Source organism: Dromiciops gliroides, chromosome 4 (assembly GCF_019393635.1).
Source record: "Dromiciops gliroides isolate mDroGli1 chromosome 4, mDroGli1.pri, whole genome shotgun sequence".
NCBI classification, from domain to species: Eukaryota; Metazoa; Chordata; class Mammalia; order Microbiotheria; family Microbiotheriidae; genus Dromiciops; species Dromiciops gliroides.
Genome location: NC_057864.1, coordinates 401,739,779 through 401,765,213, shown reverse-complemented (window position 1 = coordinate 401,765,213; position 25,435 = coordinate 401,739,779). Strand labels below are relative to the sequence as shown.

The window sequence follows — 25,435 nt, the reverse complement described above, 5'->3', positions numbered from 1 at the left end:
ATTTGTTCACCTGTGACTAGAAATGGCTAGCCACTAAATAAAAAACTATTTAGACTTGATCCTATGATCAGAAAATGTATTTTTTCTTATCATGGCATATTATACAATTACAAATTCTAATATACCACAGTATTAATGATGCAGAAGTAGAATTGAAACAGCATTAATATTCAAAACAAGCATCAACAACAAAATTTACTAGATTGAACTAAAATTAAACCAAACACTATTTGCCCTTCTTTAAAAGTGTCCTAGACTTAGCACAAACTTAGGTCTCAGTCTTGCTCCTGGTTGAAGTATGATGAATTGGAATTCAGATGTTCATGGAATACAGTGCTACTGAATACTAAAAAACAACTAATGAAGGATTTACATTATTAAAAATCTTTATTTAGGTTTGGTCAGTACAGGTAAGATATAGTGGAGTCACAGAGCAATCTGCATTAACAGGATACAACAGTTCATAAAAACTGAGTAACTATGCACACAAAATTCTTAAACATTCAGTCACCTAAAGAGAAAATGCACAGATGTAAGGTGGAAAAAACTGTAATTAACACTGAAACTACTACGGGACTCCATCAACAGTCCAACTTTTAGTGATAAAACTACTGTACTGGGCAAACTTGGCAGTCATAAACCCACAACTACTATGACAAGTCTGAATGTTGCATAAGGATAAGAACAATGAGTAAGAATGCCCTTACACAGCACGGGTTCTAGATATACATGGATTTGTACAGACATCATTGTGTTATACTTTGTGGAAATTATTTCCATTTTCAACTTCACATTAACTCATATAAAAATAACTTGAGCCTACACAAACGTCCTTTTAGCAACGTTCAACGTAATTAACTGTTACAATTTCCAAAGTGGCAGAGGTATTGAAGCAAGGGAAAAAAAAAACAAAAAACAAAAACAAACAAAAAAAACCCACACTGCACAAAAAGGCAAATTGTGACAAAAAGTATGCACTAATTAAAATTGTTTCTGGACAGTATCCTCTCCCAAATTAAATGACACTGTATAAAAATGTTGCTGGAAAAATGTTACAAAACTGAGCCCTGTACATTTACACTTGAGTCCAAACCATTCTGAACATGACGGGAACCCACAGTTCGGTTACCTTTCCCAGTCACTGCTTTCTCCTCTTGAGGATCATGATTGGAGTCTGTGTCATTTGAGTGGTGTGTGAGAGAGTTTTCACTGCCCGTGGGAGAGTCTACACTTTCATACCCCGTACTGAGTTGGTTTATGTAACTACTACCTCCTCTGCCAGTTCTCTCTTCAGAGTTGTTGGAGACCTTATTACCATTCCCTGGAGATGTAGGAAAGTCATCTTCTGTTGTGTTACCCTCCCTAAAAAATCCAGGCCCAGACGTCCTCTGATGGGAGGAGCTGCCGTTACTTGGTCCATTAGCTAGACGGCTGCAGTCTTTACCCATCACTTCTCCCTGGTCTAAAGGCTCAGAAGATGGAGTCCTGCTGGTACCTGGGACTGAGGCCTGGGACTGCTGCTGATACTGAGCCAACTGCTGACGAGTCTCCTTCAATTGTTGCTGAAGAACTAGAATGGTACTCTGCATACCCTCTACCTCTTCGTCAAGCTGAATAATGAAGTCATTGAGTTCTGTACAAAGAAAAAGTCAAATCTGCTTTTAATATCATTTAAAAACAAATTTTAGAAAGATAGTAATGCTATTATCTAGAATTCAAACAAGGGCACTTAAGTAGAACAGCCTACTACATCAAGATATATGAATTCTGAATACAATTCATGGAAAATAATTTTTACTTGTAACCACAGCTAATTAAGAAATCCACTCAAGGCACTAATTTTATTTAATTTTGCAAAATAGTTACAAAACACATTTTTAGGATTTAGAAAAAAGGAAGGAGAGAAGACTCTTGAAAGGAAAAGGCATACTTGCCTAAAAACCTCTAAGTCACTTAAGAAAAACAACAAATATGTTGCAAATTTTACTAGGCTATATGGATAAAGCATAGGTTTATAAAACTCATAATTCTGCTTACTAAAAGTATAAGTACCAGATAATGTATTGTTAAGATATTATTTGACCAACTTATTCTAATTAAGTTCATACATATTTCAAATATGAATTTTCATCTGCAGAATAAATTCTCAGATATTTCACTCCATATATTTCTATTGTCTCCATAGCTGCTAAACAAAAGGAGAAACAGGATGGCTGCAATTATGCAAACTGGTCAGAGTATAGATATGCTGCCTTGTCTCCCTTAAGCACTTGATATACATGCATATTCATTTAATGATTTGGACAGCAAAGGATATGACTTTGTTTTCATAAGAAATCTAGTTTAAATGTCCTTTTGTTGACTCCTGCCCCCTTTCCCATCCTTTAAATACTTCTTCACCTGGTCATGTAAAGAAGGTAATCCTGTATTACAACTTGAACTACTACATTTGAGCTGGCAGATTTTTAAAGCCAGTGCAAAATTTTCAAGGAAACACTGTTCAGAAAGTAAGCCCTTACCATCCTGACTGCTCTTAAGTTCTTCACTATATTTCTTCTGTAAAGCCAACTCTGCTTCAAGTTGTGCAATACGTCCCTGGGACAGTTGCCTTCCAAGCTCTTGATTCTCCTGAATAAGCATTCGACACTTCGCCATTAACTTTTTGCCTGTTTGGCTGCAAAGGAAAGAGCCATCCATCACAAAATGAAGACAAAATCTTTTGTAATCTTCCTTGATTATAATTTTAATAGTGATAGTAAATGATTTCCAGACATTACAATTTACATATTATAGCTCAAAATAGCTATGTCACAACAGTAAATGTCCCTATAATTACCACTTTTTCCTCTTGTGCATGTTGATCTTCAGCATTCCAGTTACTTGATGTCAGAAAAAGCAAAACTTAAAAATATTCAAAATAGGCACATCAGGAATGCCCTGATTTAAGGAAAATATAATGTAAAAATCTGTCTCAACATACATATGCTGAAGTGTATGTTTGCAGGAATGGTTATGTTGGAAGTGTTAGCAATATATATATATATATTTCAGATAAATAACCCCTTATTCTAGAGTATTTTAATTTACATCTGACCTCTTAGGAACACTCAAACATCTTTGGTCACACAGCTAGTGTTAAGTGTCTGAGGTGGGATTTGAACTCAGGTCCTCTTGAATCCAAGGCCAGTGCTCTATCCACTGCGCCATCTAGCTGCCCCTCTCATTCCTTTTCTAAAGCAAAGAATCTATTAATGGAAATACATAGTCCCTAATTTACCAGTTTTATAAACTTTTTTTGTACATTAGTTTTCCCTAAACTTGGACTCATCTATAAGTCAATTTGGGGTTCATGAAAACACTTTATTTTTAGATATTTATAATTATCATTTACAAAATGAGGTATCTGGGGACAGGATAGGACTAGAAGATATTTCAAACAATGATGCAAAAATGAGTATCTACCAAACTAGGCTATTCATACTTTATGAAAACCATTATAGGGAACTATGTGTAAAATATAGCAATAGAAAATATATAAATCTAAACCCCGCTCAATGCAGTTTGCCTACAAACTGGGAGAAAAAAAAATCTTGTTCAGCAACAAATAATATGGACCTTTTTTCATCATATACATTTCAAATCTCTTTTAAAAAAACTTGTTAAAGGGCAGCTAGGTGGGGCAGTGGATAGAGTACCGGCCCTGGAGTCAGGAGGACCTGAGTTCAAATATGGCCTCAGACATTTGACACTTACTAGCTGTGTGACCCTAGGCAAGTCACTTAACCCCAATTACCTCACAAAAAACCAAAACCAAAAACAAAAACTGATTAAATTTTAAAAATCTTTCATAATGAATGTTGAAGGATACTCCTATCACTAAGTTTCAAACTCATAGACATCTTAGGTAAAGAAAAAAAAAGCTAAATTCAGCTATTATAAATAATTTGATCAAAGCTTTAAATCAGGTGTCTCATTTGTGATTTTTTTTTTCTGAAAACTTAAAACAGGTTATATATTAAAAAAAAAAATCAGTGCCAACACTGTGCTCTCTTTAATCTTTCCTTTAGGTTTCCCATATGTGTTGCTCCAAATGGCATCTGGTCCAGTCAAGTCTTGAAAACTTAACAATGGGAATTTATACAACCACTTGTACTTTGTCCTTGATGCGATGTCCAATGTCAGGTCTTGTAGTTAATTCAAGTAAATGTTCAATTTCAAATGCAAAATATGAATTGGTTAACTGATTTTCCTATGAAATATGAACTATGGGTAAACCCAGACAATGGAGGCTTAGGCAAAACAAAAGCAATTACAAAAACACAAACATTTTTTCAGTCAAGCTACAAGTCAACACCTATTAAGGAAAATATTCTGTTGCATTATATTAAAAAAAAAAGATTTGGTTTACTTTTAGTATCCTTGCTCACTTCACTGCCACTAAGAGCTCCAAATTCTGTGGAATGCTTCCCCAGAATGTAACCTGTAATTTGTAATGTTATAGTTGCTAAATTTTTACTACTAATTAAGAATCAACTAGGAAATGTATGTAGTAAAGATGTACTTTGAAATGGATGTTATGGTCGCTCAGAAACAAGAGAATGTCAAATTTTTCTTCATAAATACTTTTTGGCAATTTACTTTCTGTGTAGTAACTGCAGAAATGAGCAAAATCAGTGTTTTTGACTACCGTGTGAATTATTCCTGACATGCCAATTTATGCAAGAATATAAACAGATATTAATTATAAAATCAATTGAACTAGTTTTTCTCCTTCAATTTTAAGTATGACATTTAACTCCATGTATTACAAAATATAACAAGAAATTGTTTTGTATACACAAAGAGATTTAGATCTTTTTTGAAACATTTTAATGATGTTTCCTTCTATTTCTAATATTGATGCAATTACTCTATTTCTAAGATGGTTATTGTATTCTGCTTGAGGTACCCATCATGGGATAGTAACTATACCAAAACTACATTTAATGTAGCAGTAAGACTATATGGGGAAAAAAGAAACCCTATCTCAAGAATAATTTTAAAATTTGGAACTACAATTTTTCAACCCACAAGTCAAATATAATCATTAAATAAGTATTTTGAAAAGGGACGTAATGTTGTATGATGACATTCCCCTACTTTTTTTTTCTTTTAGAGGGAATTTGGACACCTAAGAGATACAGCTACTTCGATATTTCAATGCAAATGGGTAATTCAAAAACACTGGTATTTATTAGTAGTCAAGAGGTTTCTAAAATGTTATCTTCAAACAAATAAGTCGTAAACATTTTTCTAAGTTCTTCTCCCCCTCAAAATTAAGAATTAAATTACATATATGGAAACAATTATCAATTTCTATTTGAACTATACAAAACACTGCTAAACCAATGATAATCCATTTAAAGACAATCATATAATTAATAAAATCTCTTCTATATTCTGCAATTTAAAAAAAAAATGTAGACCTCAAGAATCCTTTTTAGTTACCTGTGTAGCAAGTTAAAAAAAAATGTCATACTGCCTTGAGTAAGTACACATCAAATCAATAAAATTTCCTATGATATTGAAACCATTCTCTTTTACCTTTAATGAGAAAAAAGTTCATACAAAAGTCTCCATGCCGTGACAAATTGGCTAATTTCAAACACAGACTCAATTGGAACCATGGTTTTTTTGTTTTTGCTGAAAATTATACAAATACCCGCCCCCAGCCCTCCCGCTGCCCCACATAACAGTTCCCTAAATCATACACATTCAAGATACTTACAATTGATTTGAATGATTAAGAGAGAACTTAAGTCACCTTTCATAAAAATTACATTTAAACGCTGGGACATGCTGGAACATTTATCTTCCACTCATCTTAGAATCCAATATCACCTTATGAAAACTTGAACTGGTGATTTATAGAATGATCTGAAGAAAAAAATTCACCTCCAGGATAGTCGGATGGAGACATGAAGAAGTAATGCCTTATTTATCTAAGGGAGCAAATGGATTTGCAAGCAACGAACACTAGACTTTGCCAATCCACAAAACATCAAAATTCCGCCAGCCCACATTTCCAAGATTGACACCCCAATCTTCAGGCAGGCATTGTGTGAAGGTGTCCCACAATAATACTGCAACATCTTGGGACAAAATGACAAAAAGTACCAAGAATGACAAAGCTCCTTGACTGATATCAGCTGGATAATGCAGGTCTTTAAGAAGTGAGAAATAAAAGCCTTTTTCCTTCATCTTGAAGAGCACAACAACACTCTTCCAAACTGCCCTTAATAGCCCCCAATTATTCAAAATACAACAGAATAAAACCAATAGAATTCCTTGAGCTATTACAACTATTTCAAGGCATATTTTAAGTCAAGAAAATAATTACAAAAGGCCCCAGTACAATATGAAATAAAAACACATCCCCATTAACACTCAAGAACGGTTGCCATTATAATGTGGAGATGTAATAATTTTCTTAGTACTGCAAAAAATAATGCAGGGAGGTTTATCACAACCAATATCTTTAAACAATTTAGTTGTGAAATTATTGCTTATATATAATGCTTCAGACAATTTAAATCTATAGATACTACACCTTCATTTTTGTACAGTCCTGAATCAAATTATCCAAATCATTTGCAACCAAAGAACAAACCATTGCTTAAAACCACAAAAGAGCCTCAAACTAGATGGGCTCCAAGGTAAGCATAAGAACTATGACTGGTATGTGTTACTTGATCCTGTCATCACTATTGAAGCAAATAAACCCTTTATATATAGATATAGATATAGCAAAATTCACCTCATTTGAGTTTTGACCCAGAAGTTCAAAGAATAAGCAGGAAGTCCACAGTCTTATTGGCAAAACTGACTTCTAGTGTCTCTAAGTCACTAGGCTCAAGGTTAAGAGCGAAGCATATTCCATTTTTACATTTTACTGGAATTTTACATGTTCAATTCATGATTTAAAATCTCTAGGTTTTCTTTCCTCCAAACTGTCTGTAGACACAGTGTGCCACAGACTTAAGACTTCTGTTTCTCCCTCTATTTTCTTCAAACAGAAACACTCGTCAAGTGTCTACATGTTCTAGAAAGGGAATTTTTTCGGAGTTGGCCACTTCTTCGGAATAGTCCGACGCTGTCAGGCCTCTGAAGCAAGGGGGGGGAGGAGAGAAAAAGCTGAAACACAAGGTTCATCTGGTAAGTTTTACATTAAGCATTACAAGCTGGACAGTATAAGAATGTGGCTTTTTTTGGCTCAAAACGTCTGAGTCTTGGTGTGGAAACGAGTACTTGGCTGTCCCACCATAGCATTCTCGTAGTGGGACTGTCAGGGAAGTCTTGACTGGGGAGTATGTTTTGTTTACCTATCAGGCGTAAATTTCCAGGCACTCAGTTCATTTTGGGCTTGTTCCAGTTTGTCTTTAGTCTGTTCCAGTTCACCTTTCATTTTTAGGAAAAACAAGTTGATTGCTGGGTCCACCATAGTTGATCTCAGTTGGGCAACACTAGGCTGCTGAACTTGTTTGAGGTACTGGATTTGAGTCTGTGCAAAATAAAAAATAAATTATTACTACCACATTAAAGAAAGAGTTCATGTTAGTTTCAAAGAAAACAGTTCAAATAGCAATGAGCTTAGAAAAAAAAAAAGAGTCCCACAAAGAAAAAATACTTGCTTAAACTGATTAAATAAAACCTGTTAAAAGCCTTTCCAAGTGCTTTCAAATAGCTCTAAGTCTTTGTTAGGCTGCTTGATTTTACTATTTAAACTGCAAGCCTAAATTCAAAGACTGTATCTTTTGTGACTTCAAAAGCATTTGGGATTAGAAATAAAATGCTGTTCAACTATTGTCTAAGCCTACAGGACAGAAATTGAATAGTTCCAAGGAGTAAGCAATTTCTGTTTTCAAAACATTATCATGGAAAGAAAAATTGATTTAACTTAGAAAAACACAGGTCTACAGAATTGCAATTTATATTGCATAAAAAAGAATCCCCATACAACTATGACAAGTTAGTGTACTGTCTAACACTGGTATGCAGTTTGAAATCAAGTAGTTGTCATAAAAACAGTGTAAAAGACTGAAAATTCACTGGTCTGAAAAACAAAAAGCACATCTTTAGTTCATATATATCTATATACCTATATCTATGCACATCTGTGCAAACTACTAAATATAAAACCCACTACAAAAATATAACCAAAAACCAAGGCCAAAAATATTAAACTAAAACTTTTGAGGCAGGGTCTAGATACACAAATGTGATTTTACTGGTAAACAGAATTCCTAGTGAGGAAATTCTTCCCTACTAATCCTTATCTTCAACTTATGTAACTGAGTTGCCTGGGACACTGAGAAAGTAACTTGTCCTGAGTCACATCACTAGTATATGACAGAAGAAAGACTTGAATTCAGGTTGTCTTGACTCCCAGGCTGCTATACTGTTTCTCACAAACATAAATGTGGAAAAATAGATTAGAAAGTGAAAAGTTCTGGCCTTTAATTTGATTTTTAGAAAAAGACAAAAATGTGGTATGACAGAATTAACAAAGTTGTAATATAAATAGGAACTTAAAATATATAGCCAACACTTATGTACAGCCCCCAGCAGAGTATACCAACCTCCCAGCATATTTGCACACAAAATACCCAATTGTTCACATCATGATTGTTTATTGGCATAGTAAAATTCTCACTGTACACGATGTCCCTAAAGTCCTAGTGAAGTATAAATGCTACAAATTACAAAAAGCATCATTTGAAAGTTTAATTATTTAAATTTCATTTATACTTATTTAGTTTTATAAAATTAAAATAAATTTAAATAAGATATAACCATGCCATGCATTGTGTGTGCATGGAACAGTTTGTCAATGATACTTTCTTAGACTGGGGGGGAATCAGTAGAAGGTCCTCTTGCTTGGCCACCGTAGTCACTTGATCTATCTCCATTAGATTTTTTCTTGTGGGGTGATGACAGAACTGTCAAGTATGAATCAAAAGCTTATTCTTTGGATGATCTTAAGGCTAAGAAGACAAATGCAGTCCTTTCATTCATTGACCAGAAGCTGATGAAAGTTTTTATGAAGCTTGAAAATTAATAGTTGTTTAGCATAAGATGGTGGTTATGTTGAATTTTATTAAGAAACATCAACATTAAAAAAATTTAAATACTTTCAATTTTGGGGGTAAGTTTGTAGTATTCATACTTTATTAAAGCTTAAAACTGCACTAAGACTCATGGGGCACACTGTATAAATTTATATTAGCAATTTATAAAATACAACTGTACTAACATTAATCCTCTTACCCCAAAGTGGATTTAGTTCAGGTGACCTGGCCCAAAGCTAAAAAAAGGTCACAGCTGATATTTTTAAAACACCTTTGCTCTGTTCTTTAAGTGGCACACTGTAGGGATCATTTAACTTATTTCATTGTACATTTATTTTGTGGATATCTTTAAAAGCCCTTGTGTTCTACCTAAAATTAAGATTTTAAAAATGTTTATGGAGAATTTATCACACTGGCTATATATTTAGGACTGTATAATACATAGGAACAGAACAGGATAGGGTTGGACCTGTGATTTCACTGGTGCAAAGGAGCTCCAGAAGAGGGACTTTTGTCTATCAGTGCAGGCTGGCAACTTCTCTGCAATTTATGGTCTCAGAGCTGCTTAGACCGCATTGAGGTTGCCTTGGGTCACATGGGCAGGATGTGTCCAAGTTGGGACTTGAACAGGGTTTTGCTGGCTCAGAGGCCAGCTCTCTATCCCCTGCCATGACACCTCTATAAACACATAACCATTGGTAATTGCAATGCTAATTCATATACAACCATATAACAATTCATAAATGATCCCAAGAGTGCTGATGCAAATTTAGTTGCTTATGGGAATTTTTAAGTTCTAATAGACAAGTCCCATTTCAAAGACATTTTTAAAAAATCAGGACAAAACCAGTGAGGAAGATACAATGATCCCTTGCTTGCTTTCTTTCTTCATGGATATGAAGATACAATTAGGGCAAAAATAACTGAATATATTGGACCAATGCCTCTAGAACACTGAAGTCAATCAAGAAATTATCCAAAACATAAAATAATCAGTTAACTCATTCATAATGTTTTGGAAATTTTTATGGTATCAATAAGTACTATACCTTCTTATTAACAATGATGGTGGTAATTTATAACATATCCCAGTCAAATCTACCTCTGCAAGAACCTAGAAGCTAAACACCTATTTTGCTTTATATAATGACAGTACCATTGAGTGACAATAGCAAAGCGGGAGAAAGTCTCTGAAAATAACATATTCAATTAACAATTTTCTTGGTAGTATAAAGGGAAATTTCTGATAGTGTCCTGTCACAAGTACCTCCCCTTAATTCCCAGGTGACTTGGCCTGGAAGGGGATATTATCTTCTTCTAACATGGAATTGGAAACAGGGAGTTGGGGTGTTTTTTTTTTTTGGGGTGTGTGTGTGTGTGTGTGTGTGTGTGTGAGGCAATTGGGGTTAAGTGACTTGCCCAGGATCATACAGCTAGTAAGTGTTAAGTGAGGCTGGATTTGAACTTAGGTCCTCCTGAATCCAAGGCTGGTGCTCTATCCACTGCACCACCTAGCTGCTCCTTGGAGCCAAATTTGAACTCAAGTTCTCCTGAATCCAGGACCGGTGCTCTATCCACTGCTCCACCTAGATGCCCCTTGAAGCCAAATTTGAACTCAAATTCTCCTGAATCCAGGGCCGGTGCTTTATCCACTGTGCCACCTAGCTGCCCCCAGGGAGTTGTTAGAACAGAAAATGAAGCAGACCCCTAAGTTCCTTTTGAGGTCAGGTTTTCAATTCTCTTATTCAATGAAACACAAAAATCTTTCACCAAATAGCAATTTTTGGATGACAAATTTTTTAATACATATCAACTTTAGCATGGATAATTGAGAGTTGGAAGTAGCTCTCTGAAGTATCTTTTAAAAAAAAATCTCATTACTCAATTTCTCATGAAAAAGCTAAAGGAATATCTTACAGATGAAGAAAAAGAGAAACATTAAATGCTTTGTGTAGAATGACAGTAAACATGAGATGGGTGTATAGATCAAATTATTTCTTAACTCACAATTTTATCTATAGCTAGAAATTTAGGCTTCTCCTCAAACAACACAGAATGGTAATGGGCTAAGATAGGGAACCACAAATCCTATTTTGAATACATAAAACCTCTGAGTTTAACAAAAGTACCTTTTGGATTTTCTAAGACGTCAACCAGAATTTGGATGTTCTAAGTATTTATGAATTCTAACAAAAGTTCGACTTAAAGACATGCATTATACTGTAGGCTAATTTGGATTATTTGGTAGAGGTCTAATTTCTATATTCAGAAGTTTTCAGTAAATGAAAAGATACTGATAATCGAATCTATCTTCCACAGAACTGTGAAAAAAGTTGACTCTAACCACAGGCCTAACTGAAAAACAAAAAACAACAAACTTGAGTGGTTCCCTCTTATCTCTAGGATAAAACACAAACTCCTAAGGGCATTTTAAAGCCCTTTACACACTATTTTTTCACATTATTCCAGATTTTCCCCCACATTATTCCCTTTATACACTATGTGTTCCAATAAAAGCAGCCTACTTGCTGTTAGATGAATGAGGTATCCCCTGCCTCCTCTCTATGCCTTCCTTTGCCCAGACTGTTTTCATTATGCCTGAAATGTATTCTCCCCTCACTTCTACCACTTAGCATCATTTGCTTCCTTAAAGCCTCAGTTCAGGGCCGTCTCCTATTAGAAACTTTTCTAAGCCTAATTGTTTGTGTTCTCTGCCTCTTCAGAGTATCACATATGGCCTTCCCATACACCACGCAGATAAATTCCTATATGTGTTGTCTTCCCAATTTAGAGTGTAAGCTCCTTAAAGCAGTAACCCTTGCCTTTATCTATTTATATTCCCAATACTTAATACAGTGATTGGTAAGTGCTTAATAAATGCTCTTTCATTCATTCAAATGTAATGGTAATCTCAGAAAGAATGGCATTAGTCGTGGGTGTATATTAGGAGATGGATTAATTTTGTTAAACATTACGTTGAGTAACAAAGAAATAGTACTCTGCATTTACAGATACAATGTAAAAAATCCTCAAGACACCCACAATGTGCTAGGTATTTTTAAATACTGATTGTATTTGGAGGGAAGGTAGTAGAGATGATTATATATTCTGTCCAGACATCATAATCAATTTTCTATATAAAAAACCCATTTACAAGAGGTAGGTTTTGAATTAACAATAGTCATTTGGCCAACATGTCCTATGCTATTAGGAAAAATATGTATTTAAAAAGGCATAAAGACCTAGTGGAAAATTATCCTGCCGGAATTAATTAGGGTTTTGGGCAGGGGGACTACACGATGAAAACTAGTAACTCTCACCTTCAATGGTGATGGGAGTATCACTGAAGACAAGAAGAATAAGGAATAAATAATTTTATAGAGAAAGCTACAGCAAGATTTAAGAAAACATGAACAGGAACTGGGAAAAAAAAAGCAACTCATGATGTCTTCATTGAAAGCAAAAAGTATTCTTTTTTTTTTTTTTAGTGAGGCAATTGGGGCTAAGTGACTTGCCCAGGGTCACACAGCTAGTAAGTGTTAAGTGTCTCAGGCCGGATTTGAACTCAGGTACTCCTGACTCCAGGGCCGGTGCTCTATCCACTGCGCCACCTAGCTGCCCCGAAAGCAAAAAGTATTCTTAAAGTGACTGATGACTGATTTGGGAAAACAACAACGAGGAAGACTCAAATGGGGACATTTAGGTTTTGCCCAGAGTGAACAGCAAAGCTCCAAAGAAGGAAAACATCTTTCCTAGGTTTTGTTTAAAGTGGTAAAACGAGGCTGTTAACAGCTCATAGAAAAGGATAGAAGGGAAAAGGGCCAGAGTCTAGGATTGTATGCCAAAGAATAAATCTGCAGATCCCAGAAATTTAAAGAGTTGGAAGGGACTCCAGAAGTCATGTAATAAAACTCCTAGCCAAAGCACCAATTCTTTCCACAGCATCCTAGAGTGGTAATGTAGCCTCTAATTTAAGAACTCAAAGATCACCAAGGACAAGGAACTTAATACTCTACAAACTAGCCCTAGAATTTAATCTTTTTAACAATTTTTCTGAGGCCGCATTTGAACTCGGGTCCTCCTGAATTCAAGGCCAGTGCTTTATCCACTGCGCCACCTAGCTGCCCCCTAGAATTTAATTTTGACTTTTTTTTTAAGGGAGGCAATTGGGGTTAAGTGACTTGCCCAGGGTCACACAACCAGTAAGTGTTAAGTGTCTGAGGCTGGATTTGGACTCAGGTATTCCTGAATCCAGGGCCGGTGCTCTATCCACTGCACCACCTAGCTGCCCCATAGAATTTAATTTTAATGAACATTTATTAAGTTATCTTCTGTATGCAAAGGTTACAAGGATAAAAAGTAGGGGAAAAAACAACCCTGCTTCCCTTAAGAAGCTCACATTCTATTGAAGGGGGTGTGTGGATCAGGGATCAAGAGAGACCTAAGTTAAGGCACATCATAAAGTACATCATAGATGAGGAAAATAGGATAGAATATTCTAAAAGATTTGACAATCACTGCGGGTGGTGGTGGTAGAGGAGAAGCAGCACTCTCAGGCTGGAGAATTTCTACAGAATAGATGACATTCATGTTGGGCCTTCAAGGAAAGATATAGGCTTGGGGTCAGGGAGATAAAGTAGGGATGGGGCAATGAAAATCCAGTCTAATTTCTCCCTGGCTGGCCGAGTGGGGTGGAGGAAAGGCAGTGAGTTCTTGAACTCATGACACAATCGCTCCAAAAAAACATCTAAATAATGCCATAGGACAATGCCTGGAGCAGCAAAACTCACAGAAGAATGTGCTAAAATCATCTTCTAACCAAGAACGGCTTGGAAGGTCAGAAGGAGGGAGCTGCTGTGCTGAGACAGGAGTTGGGCCCAACCCCACAGTCACCCTGACACAGATCCAGTCCCAGGAAGGCCTCACCAGAGAAGGAGACCCCCAGAGCCTCTGAATCAGCTTAAGTGCCAGTGTTGTCTGGAACTAAGCTCACAGTCTGGTGAGAGGGCCGAGCCCTGGGCAGGGGGGGGGGGGGGGGGGTTGGTTTAAATTCAGATAAGGAAGGTGAGAAAATGAAATATAAAGAAAAAGAAAGGTTTAAAAAAAAAGATTAAAAAGATCATGAGGATACAGATGAGAAATTAGTGATATGATTGGCTTAGAGAATGAAAGAAGGAAATTTAATTTAATACCTCCTCCTGGGATAAGACTGTTGATAGAGAAAGAACATAAAATAGGATATTAACTCTTTAAGGTTGGGAATTCAGACTTCAGCTTAAAACAACCAACAACCCCCAAATCAACAAAAAACAACAACCACAAAGTGTCAAGAGGTTATTCTGAGATTGGAGGAAGTCTAAATTTAGTCTAACATTTTCAGGTCAAAGTTTATCTATCTACTCTAATGCTAAAACATGCTCAACATTAATATGTTGTACAAGAAATACAGCATAATACAGATGATACACTCACATAAAAAATAATTTTGCTACCTATTTTTTAAGACATATGAAACTTCAAATACTTACAGTACACTCTTGCATCTCTTGTTCCTTGGTTGCCAGTCTCATAACAAGAATATTTTCTCTTCTTGCAGACTCTTGTTGTTGCTGCTTTAGCTTTTCTTCAGACTCTCTCAAGCCAGTTACATCATTTGCTAATGTTTTTTTTTTTAAAATAGAGGGGGGAAAAGAAAAGCATATTGAAATTACTTGGAAGCATTATTTGAACACTACATAGAACTATTTGCTTCAGATACACTGAAAACTAGGGCTAAAAACCTCAAATCAAAGTTCAGGATGCTGGTGCCATTTATAAATAGGATATGTGTGCTCTAAATCGAAGCTTTCAAAATTATGGGCTGTGACCCCATATGGAACCCCATAACTGAATGGGGGGGGGTTATGAAAAATTTGGCAACAGTAAAGTTATATATACCTATTTTATATATCAGGGTTGTGTAAAAATATCCTAGGTGAAAAGGGGTCGTGAGTGGAAAGTTTAAGAAGCCCTGGTCTAAATCATAGCCTACTTCAGAAAAATATAATATAGTTTTATAAAGCAAACAAAAAAAGGGAACCTGCTAATAATTAGTTTAAAAGAACAAAATTCAACAATTTAATCCCAGCTCCACCCCCGACCTCTAAAATCCTTTTGGAAGGACCTTCATCATACATTATAATCACTCATACTTATTGTTTATTACTGTGGAATTATTCTTTCTAAAGTAATCTTATACTAAGAACTGTGTGAAATTGGTAGTTAATTAAAAATTTTAGCAATAAGTCATAAATTTTTATTAGCATGAAAACTAATAAAAAACTATTTTGTAGACATTTTAAATAAGGTTTTTAAAGTTAAGGTTTAAAAAGTCATTTGAGGTTTTTAAAAAAGTGTAGACAAAATAGAACTTTATATATGCTAATATTTTAGATGATATACTAGAACTCTACAACTTATAAATGTTGGCATGATATAACTTCCTGAGCTAGAGACAAATAAGTTACTATCTATTACAAATTGTAAAGACTATTACTCTGACTTGTTTAAGGTGACCAATTAAAATATTCAAAACAATAAAGATTTTTTTGGTTATCCAATTTTAGTATTGATTTTTTAATAGTAAATAATATTTTACATTGGGGTCTTATGCGTGTGTGTGCGTGTGTGTGTGTGTGTGTGCGTGTGTGTGTGTGTGTGTGTATCCTCTCTCTGGCAACCTGATGAAGCTAAGGGACCTATTCTCAGAATAAGGTTTTCAAATAACTGAAGAAAATGCCAAATTTCAGTTAGAAGTTAGTAAAAATAAAGATGTAATTTTTTTGATGCAAATTAAGTGATCCTCTGAAATCTGCTCAAGGATCCCTCTCCTTGGAGGTCTATGAAACCTTGGTAAAGAACTGTTCTAGACTTAAGTCAAACTCTGATGTCTAATATTGATATGGAAGTGACTCATAGTTTTTGAAGGCTACACCAATGATACAGAAGCTTTGGCAATCTCACTAAGTTAAGTTGCAAAGGCTTCAAATTTGGGACTGGAGATAAGAGTTGTGTTATGTTACCAGTCTAGGTAGGTTTGGACAGAATGAAGATTACCAGTGTTGGCCACTAGGGGATCAATATCTTGGGCCATAGTAACTCATAAAAACATAACCAGGAGGAGAAAGGTCTGTCAAGGGAGGAAACACTTATGCTGATGAAATCAGAGATCTTGTGAAGTACTAAAGCTTGTTTAAATATATGTTACAATTAAAGCCACTGTGCAATATTTTATATTACCTTTGAATATTCACACTGATAACTATATTGCCATTTGCAAAATCTTATTTTTCAAGTTATAGCAATCTATTCTCAAAGAGCTTGAAACTCTACTTACAGTTTAGGTCTGTGTACTTGCCCTCCAAAGCTTGTACATATGCTTCATACTGCTTCCACCTATAACAAAAACAAATTCTTCAGTTTATTAAGCAGGCTGAAGAAGCTTTTATAATAGCAATTTACATTTACATAGCATTTGAAAGCTTACAAACACTTTCCTAAAAACAATCCTGTGAGGTATCCAGTAGTACAAACAGTATTCTCATATTAAAGATTAAATTCAATTCCAAGCACCTAGGAAGCAATTAATAAATTGGCAACAGTAAAGTTATATATACCTACTAACTATTAAATACCTATTAGACTCAAGGCAGATGAGGAAAATGAAGTCTAGGGAGGTTAAACTGCCTAAGATCACAATAAGTGTCAGAGTTGGGACTTAAATCTTTTGTACTATACAGGGATGCCATTAAATATACTAGAAAAGACAAAGTTCTTTCATAAATCCAAGAAATTTACTATTCAATTAAATACACTGAAAAATGATAGCTACTTCAACATCACAATGATATTCACAGTATTTCTGGTTTAGAAGAACTAAAGATGTAGAAGGAATTCGTGCTGGGCATATATTATATACTTATGAGCATTTAGGTGGCACAGTGGATAGAGTGCTGGGTCTGGAGTCAGGAAGACTCCTTCCTAAGTCCAAATCTGGCCTTAGACACTTAATTAGCTATGTGACTCTGGAAGTCACTTAACTTTTTTTTTTACAGGGCAATGAGGGTTAAGTGATGTGGAAATTTATTTTGATTTGGGGACCCTACCTTTAGGCTGAGATTAGAAAGCCTTAGGCCCTCAGGGTCTCTTTTGTGTGGAAGGTGCTGGTGCCCCTCCCCCTCTGCTTCAGCTAAGCCAGAAAGCCCTGTGGGCTGTGCAAGAGCTGGGTCAGACAGCTGGGGGAAAAAAGCCCCCAGCTCCCCCCGAAAGATCTATCCCAAAGATCCCGGATAGCCTGTGTGAGGCTGGAGCACACCCCCCCACCACCAGCCACAGCCCTGGCTATCGGATTAGCTTGGTCTGTGGGGGCACAGGAAGCCCCGAGATTTGAGTGGAGAGAAGAAAAGGTATATATAGACCTGGGAGTTAGACTGGGGGGGGGGGCGGACAAGATAGGGGATTGGACGGACAAGAGAGGCTGAGAAGAGGTTCGGACAGAGGACAGACAAGACGAGGTGAGGTGGGAGAAGAGGTCAAGCGGCAGCTGACGAGGTTAGAAAGGTTGGAGCGTGGCGGACTAGAGACAGGTCTACAAGGACACAGGAGAAGACGAGAAGGACTAGGAGCAGAGAAAAGAGAGGCGGAAGGGCAGACTGACGGAGCAGACAGACAGAAGGTCGGTGAGAGAGAAACACAGGGGTCCAGTGGTGGCAGTAAGGAGAGGAAAGTTAGAAGCAGGGGGATTTACAAAGTGAAAGGGGCTTGGGGTTAGAATAAAGAACCTGAATGCCCTAAGGCAAGTAGCGGCTAAGGCCCTTATTGTATTCGAGAAGTTCCAAAGAGACACAGTGGAAAGAGAAGTGCTGTAACACATTTTATTTCCCTGTATTCTTAATTTTCAATAGTATCTCATAAATAAACTCTGCTTTGATTATTTAGTTAAGAGACTTAATATTTTGCTTATCAATTTGGGAGTGTAGCAGTGTGGTGGAATTTTATAAACAGCCCACATTAAATTAATAGCAGTCAGATAGCCAGTCAGTCAAAATTCCCAGATTAAGTCCACCAATCAAATTAGCCCCCCAATTTAGGCCTAGTCAATTCAAAATATTTCTACAGTGACTTGCCCAGGGTCGCACAGCTAGTAAGTGTCAAGTGTCTGAAGCTAAATTTGAACTCAGGTCTTCCTTGATCCAGGATCAGTGCTTTATCCACTGCGCCACCTGGCTGCCCCTTTATTAGTTTTTTTTAAAAAAGAGAGGACATGAAAGGAGGTGATGTACTGGAAAGAATACTAGATTTGAAATGGGGGAACTTGGGGGTTCTAATCTTAATACTGATCTTTATATTTTTTTGTGATTTTGAACAATTCACCAATTAACCTCTCCAGACCTCAGTTTTTGTAAATTAGAGTTGGACTCCATCACCTCTAAGATATCACCCCTTCCCACCCCAATATGATCCTGTGGTCCAGGAGACTATTAAATTATGGAGCTAACGATTCTTACTCTTGGCTCATCTGTGGCATGACTCTAGAAGTTTTAGCAACTCATTTGTGCATAAAGTACTATTTACTTACATGAATATAGTAATTCAATAGTATGTATACAAGTTGGTATTTACTTACTAACTGTATATGTTAGCTCAATATAAATGTTACCATAAATGTCCTGATGTTGCTACACATGCGGAACAGTTACAGCAGATGGATAATAGAGATCTCTTTGTTGCTAATAGTGAAAATTCCACCTCCTGTCCCTTGATGCTAATCAATTGACAGCTGCTTTAGTAGCAGACTACACAGAAGAGTGCATTTCAAAAGTTACTGGTAGTAAGAAATTGTATCACATAAATTAATCCCAATTTTTTTGGGGAAAAATCCCCCCATTTAAAAAAAGTATTGATGCTAACGAGACATTTTAAAAATTAAGAATTTTAGAGCTGGAAAAGCCCTTAGAAGTCATTCTATCCAATTCTCTAATTTTGTTGATAGACACTGATCTTGAGAAAGATTAAAGCTTGTTCAAAGACACAGGAGGAAGAAAACAACATGTATCTCATGCAGAGAGACTGCATGCAGACATATATCTCATTATCATCTTTTCCCCGCCCAACCTGATATTAATGAACCCTTTACAGACACTAGGGTGCAGAAAACCTGGTTGACCACAGCTTTAAGCTTTAGTACTGGGTCTGCAATGCATGGTCTTAAACTGTGCTAATCAATGTATCTTTACAAAATACTTTCATGAAGCTCATCTAGACTTTTGGGGAAATGGTAGGCCATCATCTAGGCAAAAGCACAAGTATCTGTTTTTTTGCGGGTGGGTTGGGGAGGGGGGGCACAAATTAAGGCCTTGTCTGGATCACTGGAGGAAAAGAAAATCTAGGATCTCAACCAAGAATAACTACACATCAACTGGGAACAACTTTCAACTAAGGAAGATCTTAAAATACATGACTCTTTAAAAAGTGCCTTTTAGTCTAAGTGGTGCAAGAATCATGAGCCATAAGGTATGTTTTCTTTTAAATCAGTCTTTAATTCTCAATGCCTCTGGGATAAACTCAAGAGAAAGCCAGGATAGAAGCAAGGATGTACCTAAAAAGAATTATAACAAAAGGTGTTTCCTTGCATAAGGACAAATAGATTACTGAATAGTGGTGGTCTAGAATGCTGCTAATCACAAATTATAGTCAAGAAGGTAAATATGAGAAATAAGTCAAATTGTCATAGATGTGTAATAGGGATGAAAGTAGGGTGGCCTCAGGGAAGTGATTAGAAACAAAAATGGGACATGTTTTTAGTTATCCTTCCAGTTTACAAACCTTCTCTCTCTCTCCCACTTTTAATATTCAGCCTTTTTAACCTGCTTAGTTCTTCACAATTAAGAGATTCCTTGTAATCTCTAGAGATGAGAAAACAGGGAGGTTAAATTACTTTCCTCCAAGGTTACTGAGAAAAACTTTATTTATTAATATCGTCACCATGAAGCCTATCAAAAATAATTAAATCTAAAAAGAGTTCAACTGATTTCCTTCATTTATCTTTTTTTTTTTTGCAATAAACATTTTTATTTATAGTTCTGAGTTCCAATTTTTATCTCTTTCCCTCCCCCCTCCCTGAGGCAGTAAGCAATCACATATGGGATATACATGGGCAATTATGTAAAACATTACCATATTAGTCATTTTGTACAAGAAAACTTGAAAAAAATGAGTGAGGAAAACAGCATGCTTTAGTCTATGTTCAATCAATATCAGTTCTTTCTTTGGAGATGGATAGTCTGTTTCACCATTAGTCCTTTGGGATTGTCTTGGATCATCGTATTGATGAGAATAGTTAAGTCATTCACACAGTTCTTCATCAAACAATATTGCTGTCACTGTGCACAATGTTCTCCTGGTTCTGCTCACTTCACTAAAAATCAGTTTGTCTAAGTCTTTCCAGGACTTTTTGAAATCATTCTGCTTGTCATTTTTCATAGCACAATAATATTCCATCACCATTATATATCATAGTTTATTTAGCCATTCCCCAATTGATGGGCATTCCTTTGATTTCCAATCCTTAGCCACCACAAAAAGAGTTGCTATAGATATTTCTGTACAAATAGGTCTTTTTCTCTTTTTGGAGATGTCTTTGGGATATAAACCTAGCAGTGGTATTGCTGGATCAAAGGTCATGCACAGTAATATAGCCCTTTGGGCTGGATCTTTTCACAACTCCACCAACAGTGGATTAGCATCCCAGCTTTCCCACATCCCCTCCAACATCCATTATTTTCCATTTTTGTTATATTAGCCACTGTGATAGGTGCAAGGTAATACCTCAGAATGGTTTTCATTTGTATTTCTCTGATCAATAGTGATCTAGAGCATTTTTTAGTATGATTATAGTTTTGATTTGTCTGAAAACTGCCTGTTCGTAACTTTTGACCATTTATCAACTGGGGAATAACTTGTATTTTTATAAATTTTGACTCAGTTCTCTATATATTTGAGAAATGAGGCCTTTATCAGAGATACGTTTCAAAAATTCTCTCCCAGTTTTGTAATCTTGGTTACATTAGTTTTGTTTGTGCAAAAATTTTAATTTTATAATCAAAATGATCTATTTTACATTTTGTATTGCTCTCTATCTTCTTTGGTCCTAAATCCTTCCTCTATCCATAAATCTGACAGATAAACTATTCCATGCTCTCTTAATCTGCTTATGGTATCACTCTTTATGTGTAAATCATGTACCCATTTTGACCTTATTTTAGTATAAAGTGTGAAATGTTGGTCTATACCTAGTTTCTGTCATACCGTTTTCCAGTTTTGTTTTTTGTTTTTGGTGAGGCAATTGGGGTTAAGTGACTTGCCCAGGGTCACACAGCTGGTAAGTGTTAAGTGTCTGAAGTCACATTTGAACTCAGGTCCTCCTGAATCCAGGGCTGGTGCTCTATCCATTGTGCCACCTAGCTGCCCTGTTTTCCAGTTTTCCCAGCAGTTATTGTCAAATAATGAGTTTTGCTTTCAAAAGCTTGGATCTTTGGGTTTATCATATACTAAGTTACTATAGTCATTTACTACAGTATAATTTGTACCTCTTGTATTCCAATGATCCATCTCTCTCTTTCTTAGCCAGTACCCGATTGTTTTGATTATTACCACTTTATAATACAGTTTGAGATCTGGTACTGCTAGACCACCTTCTTTCATATTTTTTCATTGATTCCCTTGATATCCATGAGCTTTTGTTTTTCCAGATGAGTTTTGTTATTATTTCTTCTAAATCTATAAAATATTTTTGATAGTTTGATTGATATAGCACTAAATAAATAAAGGCACCTATTTTCAAGTGTTAAAAAAATGGGGGGAAAGACCTAAATAGCAACAGCATATATAGGTAGCCTAAGCCCACCCATCATTAGTTCTAAGGTTTGGTTTTGTTTTTCTGCTTTGGAGGAAAGAAGAAGAGCAGATCAAAACAAAACAAAACAAAACGGTGCATTACTAAGGAACTACTATCTTGGAAGGCACTGAACTAGCCTTAGATTGCCCATAATAGTTTTATTCATCTTAGAATAAGTTTAGAAGTAAAGACATTTTGGGGGCATCTAGGTGGCACGGTGCATAAAGCACTGGCCCTGGATTCAGGAGGACCTGAGTTCAAATCCAGCCTCAGACACTTGGCACTTACTAGCTGTGTGACCCTGGGGCAAGTCACTTAACCCTCATTCTTCCCCAACCCCCAAATGAATACATTTTAAAAATTACTTTCTTATATCCAACATATCTAGCAACCTAAAATAAAACAAAAGTTTCATGGTACAGTTGACAAGAGTTAGGAAAACCTGGGTTCAGGTTCTACCTCTGTGTCACATACTATATATGTGACCATAGGCATTTTACTTAACCTCTTACAGATGAATTTCTGATCTGCATTAATGAACTCACAGGTCTATACTCTTCCTCACTAAATACTGTTAAAAATAAAGGCCAGTTTTTGTGGTAAAGGGACTTGTATGATCTTAGGCAAGTCCCTGAGCTTCTGTTTCCTCATTTATATAATGGGGCTATCCATCACTGAGTACCCAATTACATTTGCAGAGCTGTCATGAGGAAAGCATTCTGTGAACTATAAAGCTGCACATAAACTTGAACTATTATTAATAGTCCTGGTTGTAGGCACAGTACAAAATAAAAATATTAGAGAACAATTTGGGGGAAGATATTACTCTACAGGAAGACCTACATGTATTTAGTTAACTAGTACCAATTACTTTACCTTAGAATTAATTCATCTCTTGCCATCACTTTGAAGTCTGTTTCACTGAGGCGAACCTTCAAACAAAAAAATAAGTAAAAAAGGTGAACTGGATACACATTATTTTTTTATTTAATCTAAAAACACTGTGTTAGCTATATTTAGGCACTAGTTACTTTTGATAATGTAGAAGATGAGGCTAGCTAATCTGGCAAAAAGGGCAAACTACCCATTTATTCTTCAGATCCTTAATTACTGTGTCTAAAGACTCATTCAGCCAGTCAATAAGTATTTAAGTCCATACTATGTGCCAGGTATTGTGCTAAGTACAAGGGACTCAAAGAATGGCAAAAAGTAGTCCCTGCTCTCAAGTGGCTTATATTCTAATAGGGGTGATGTAGTTATCCTTTCCACATTGATGGGGTTTGGATGAGGCACCTCCTTGATGTAGAAAATCCAGGTAAAGTTTTTTTGGCCTTCCCTTTGTACCAAAGAAGAGTCTGACTCTTTTTTTTTCTTTTATGGGGTGTTTACAGTATCTTATTGTAAAATTGGGGTTGATATATAATACGATACATATATTTTATACATTTCTAAGTTTCTAAACCTTTTTTGTGTTGTTTGCGGCTTCCACAAAACTGCCCAAAACTTCCCTTTAATTTCTTATGCTGACCCTCAATATAATGAAACCACGATGGGAAAAGTTGTGATGAAGAAGGGTTAACTGTATAAATAACTAGGTGTATATAAGTAGTCTCAAGAGGAGAAGGTTGTAACAGCTGTCGGAACCAGGAAAAAACTCCTGCAGAAAGTGACATTTAATCTCACCTATTAAAGACAAATCAAATATCTCTTTGAAGTCTATAGGAGTTTTGCACTCAAGATATGTAAAGCACAAACTAGATGAATTACTGAATGCTGTTTGTTACAAATGATTTCTTTGTTCACATTTAATCTTCTATTTTATTAACGAGGTTTTTAAAAAGTTGAAAAATCTGGTGTCTCCCAACATCTATATGATGTCCTAAAGTGATTAAAAATTGCTTCAGCAAAATTATAGGATAAAGTTTTTTGGGATATCCACTGAGGATAAAAAGTGAAAGACAGGTTTCTAGAACTCTCTTCCCTGGACATAAATACAATAGTTAATTTGTCTCAAGAGACTGACTTTCTTAATCTTCCCTTAATACAAACATTTCAAAGTGAACACGAATCTAAGGGGTTTGGGAGGAACAAAAAGATTGTACTAGGAAATGCTAAAATGTTAAGAAATAAAAATAACTCAGATTTATACAAAGCATGTATTTATGTCCCATGGATAGGTTACAGCTCAAAAATCTTAAAATGTGGAAGACCTCTTGTTTATGCTATTTAGTTTGGAACACAAAATAATGCCTATTATTAGCTGTTTCTTGAATATATTATTTCTTTAGTTCTACTTGAAGATCCTTGAATACATGTATAACTCAAACTTTTTTTGGGACAATGCTAATATGACTAAAGCTGAGTAACTATGTCACCTAAAGCACTTGCTTAACTCAACTAAGCTTGGAGAAGTTTAATGGAGGAAATATTCCAGAAGGCTAAAGGGGACTGGAAAATTGACCCTCTGAGGGAGGTGGGGGGAAAAAAACCAGGCCCAGGAAGTTCTATTTCATTGCAACTGGGATTTAAATAAGAAAAACAAAAAAACTACCTCACCCAAGGGCATTGGTAACCTAATAGAGTTTTATTTCCTATCTTGTCAATGTTTAAGACACAGCTGCAAAGAACCAAAGCTTATATCTGAGAACAATACTATTTTCTGTTAATTTCACTACAAGTGAAATTTTGTGGAGTCAAAATTCTGCTTAAACTTTGTAAACCTTAAAGTATTATTTGCATATGAGTTTTATTGTTCCTCTGGAGAGAAGGATGTGAACCAACTAAACCTTCGTCCTTGCTCCTTAACAGGGATTCTTAAACTAAAACATGGTCCACGACCTAAAAAAAAAAGTTTAATGACTTCATTTCAATAGTTAGTGTCTTTTGTAATTCTACACATTTTTGTGCAGTTAGAAACATTATTCTGAGAAGAGATACATAGACTATCAGACTGTCAAGGGGTTCCATGACACAAAAAAGGTGAAGAAATTTCTGCTCTATAGCATTACAAAATAACACTGCTGTAAGCCTAAAATTGTTTCAAACTTACCTTTTTGGGGAGAGGTTCTTCGTTCGTCATTTTGTTTTCTAGGAAAGGAAAAAAGGGAATATGAGAAAAGAAACATACCATTTTAATTTTGTGTGTGTGTGTGTGGGGGGGGCAATGGGGGTTAAGTGACTTGCCCAGGGTCACACAGCTATTAAGTGTCAAGTGTCTGAGGCCGGATTTGAACTCAGGTACTACTGAATTCAGGGCCCGTGCTTTATCCACTGTGCCACCTAGCCATCACCCCATTTTAATTGTTACAACTAGATTTACAGTCACTTTTCATTACTGTGAATTTTAGCCTTCTTAAACTACAGGAGTCATCATCCCATTTATTCGATTTCAAAT

The 25,435-nt window shown here is 35.9% G+C and overlaps 1 protein-coding gene across 3 annotated transcripts in view; it reads right to left on the bottom strand.

Annotated features, from left to right (window-relative positions):
• Nucleotides 1-368: 368 nt before the first annotated feature.
• Nucleotides 369-25,435, bottom strand: part of LOC122755425 (WT1 associated protein) — a 36,775-nt gene continuing 11,708 nt past the window's right edge. For 2 of the 3 annotated variants that reach the window (XM_044003863.1, XM_044003862.1), the window contains exons 2-8: nt 25,091-25,128; nt 22,918-22,973; nt 16,483-16,541; nt 14,636-14,763; nt 7,362-7,540; nt 2,520-2,674; nt 369-1,633 (exon numbers count right to left, since the gene is read on the bottom strand). In XM_044003863.1, the coding sequence (XP_043859798.1) occupies nt 1,053-1,633; nt 2,520-2,674; nt 7,362-7,540; nt 14,636-14,763; nt 16,483-16,541; nt 22,918-22,973; nt 25,091-25,120 (1,188 nt within the window). In that variant the 5' untranslated portion in view covers nt 25,121-25,128 and the 3' untranslated portion in view covers nt 369-1,052. Of the gene's footprint in view, nt 1,634-2,519; nt 2,675-6,796; nt 7,541-14,635; nt 14,764-16,482; nt 16,542-22,917; nt 22,974-25,090; nt 25,129-25,435 lie in introns of those variants that run through there. The other variant, XR_006356392.1, reaches the window with a different exon arrangement.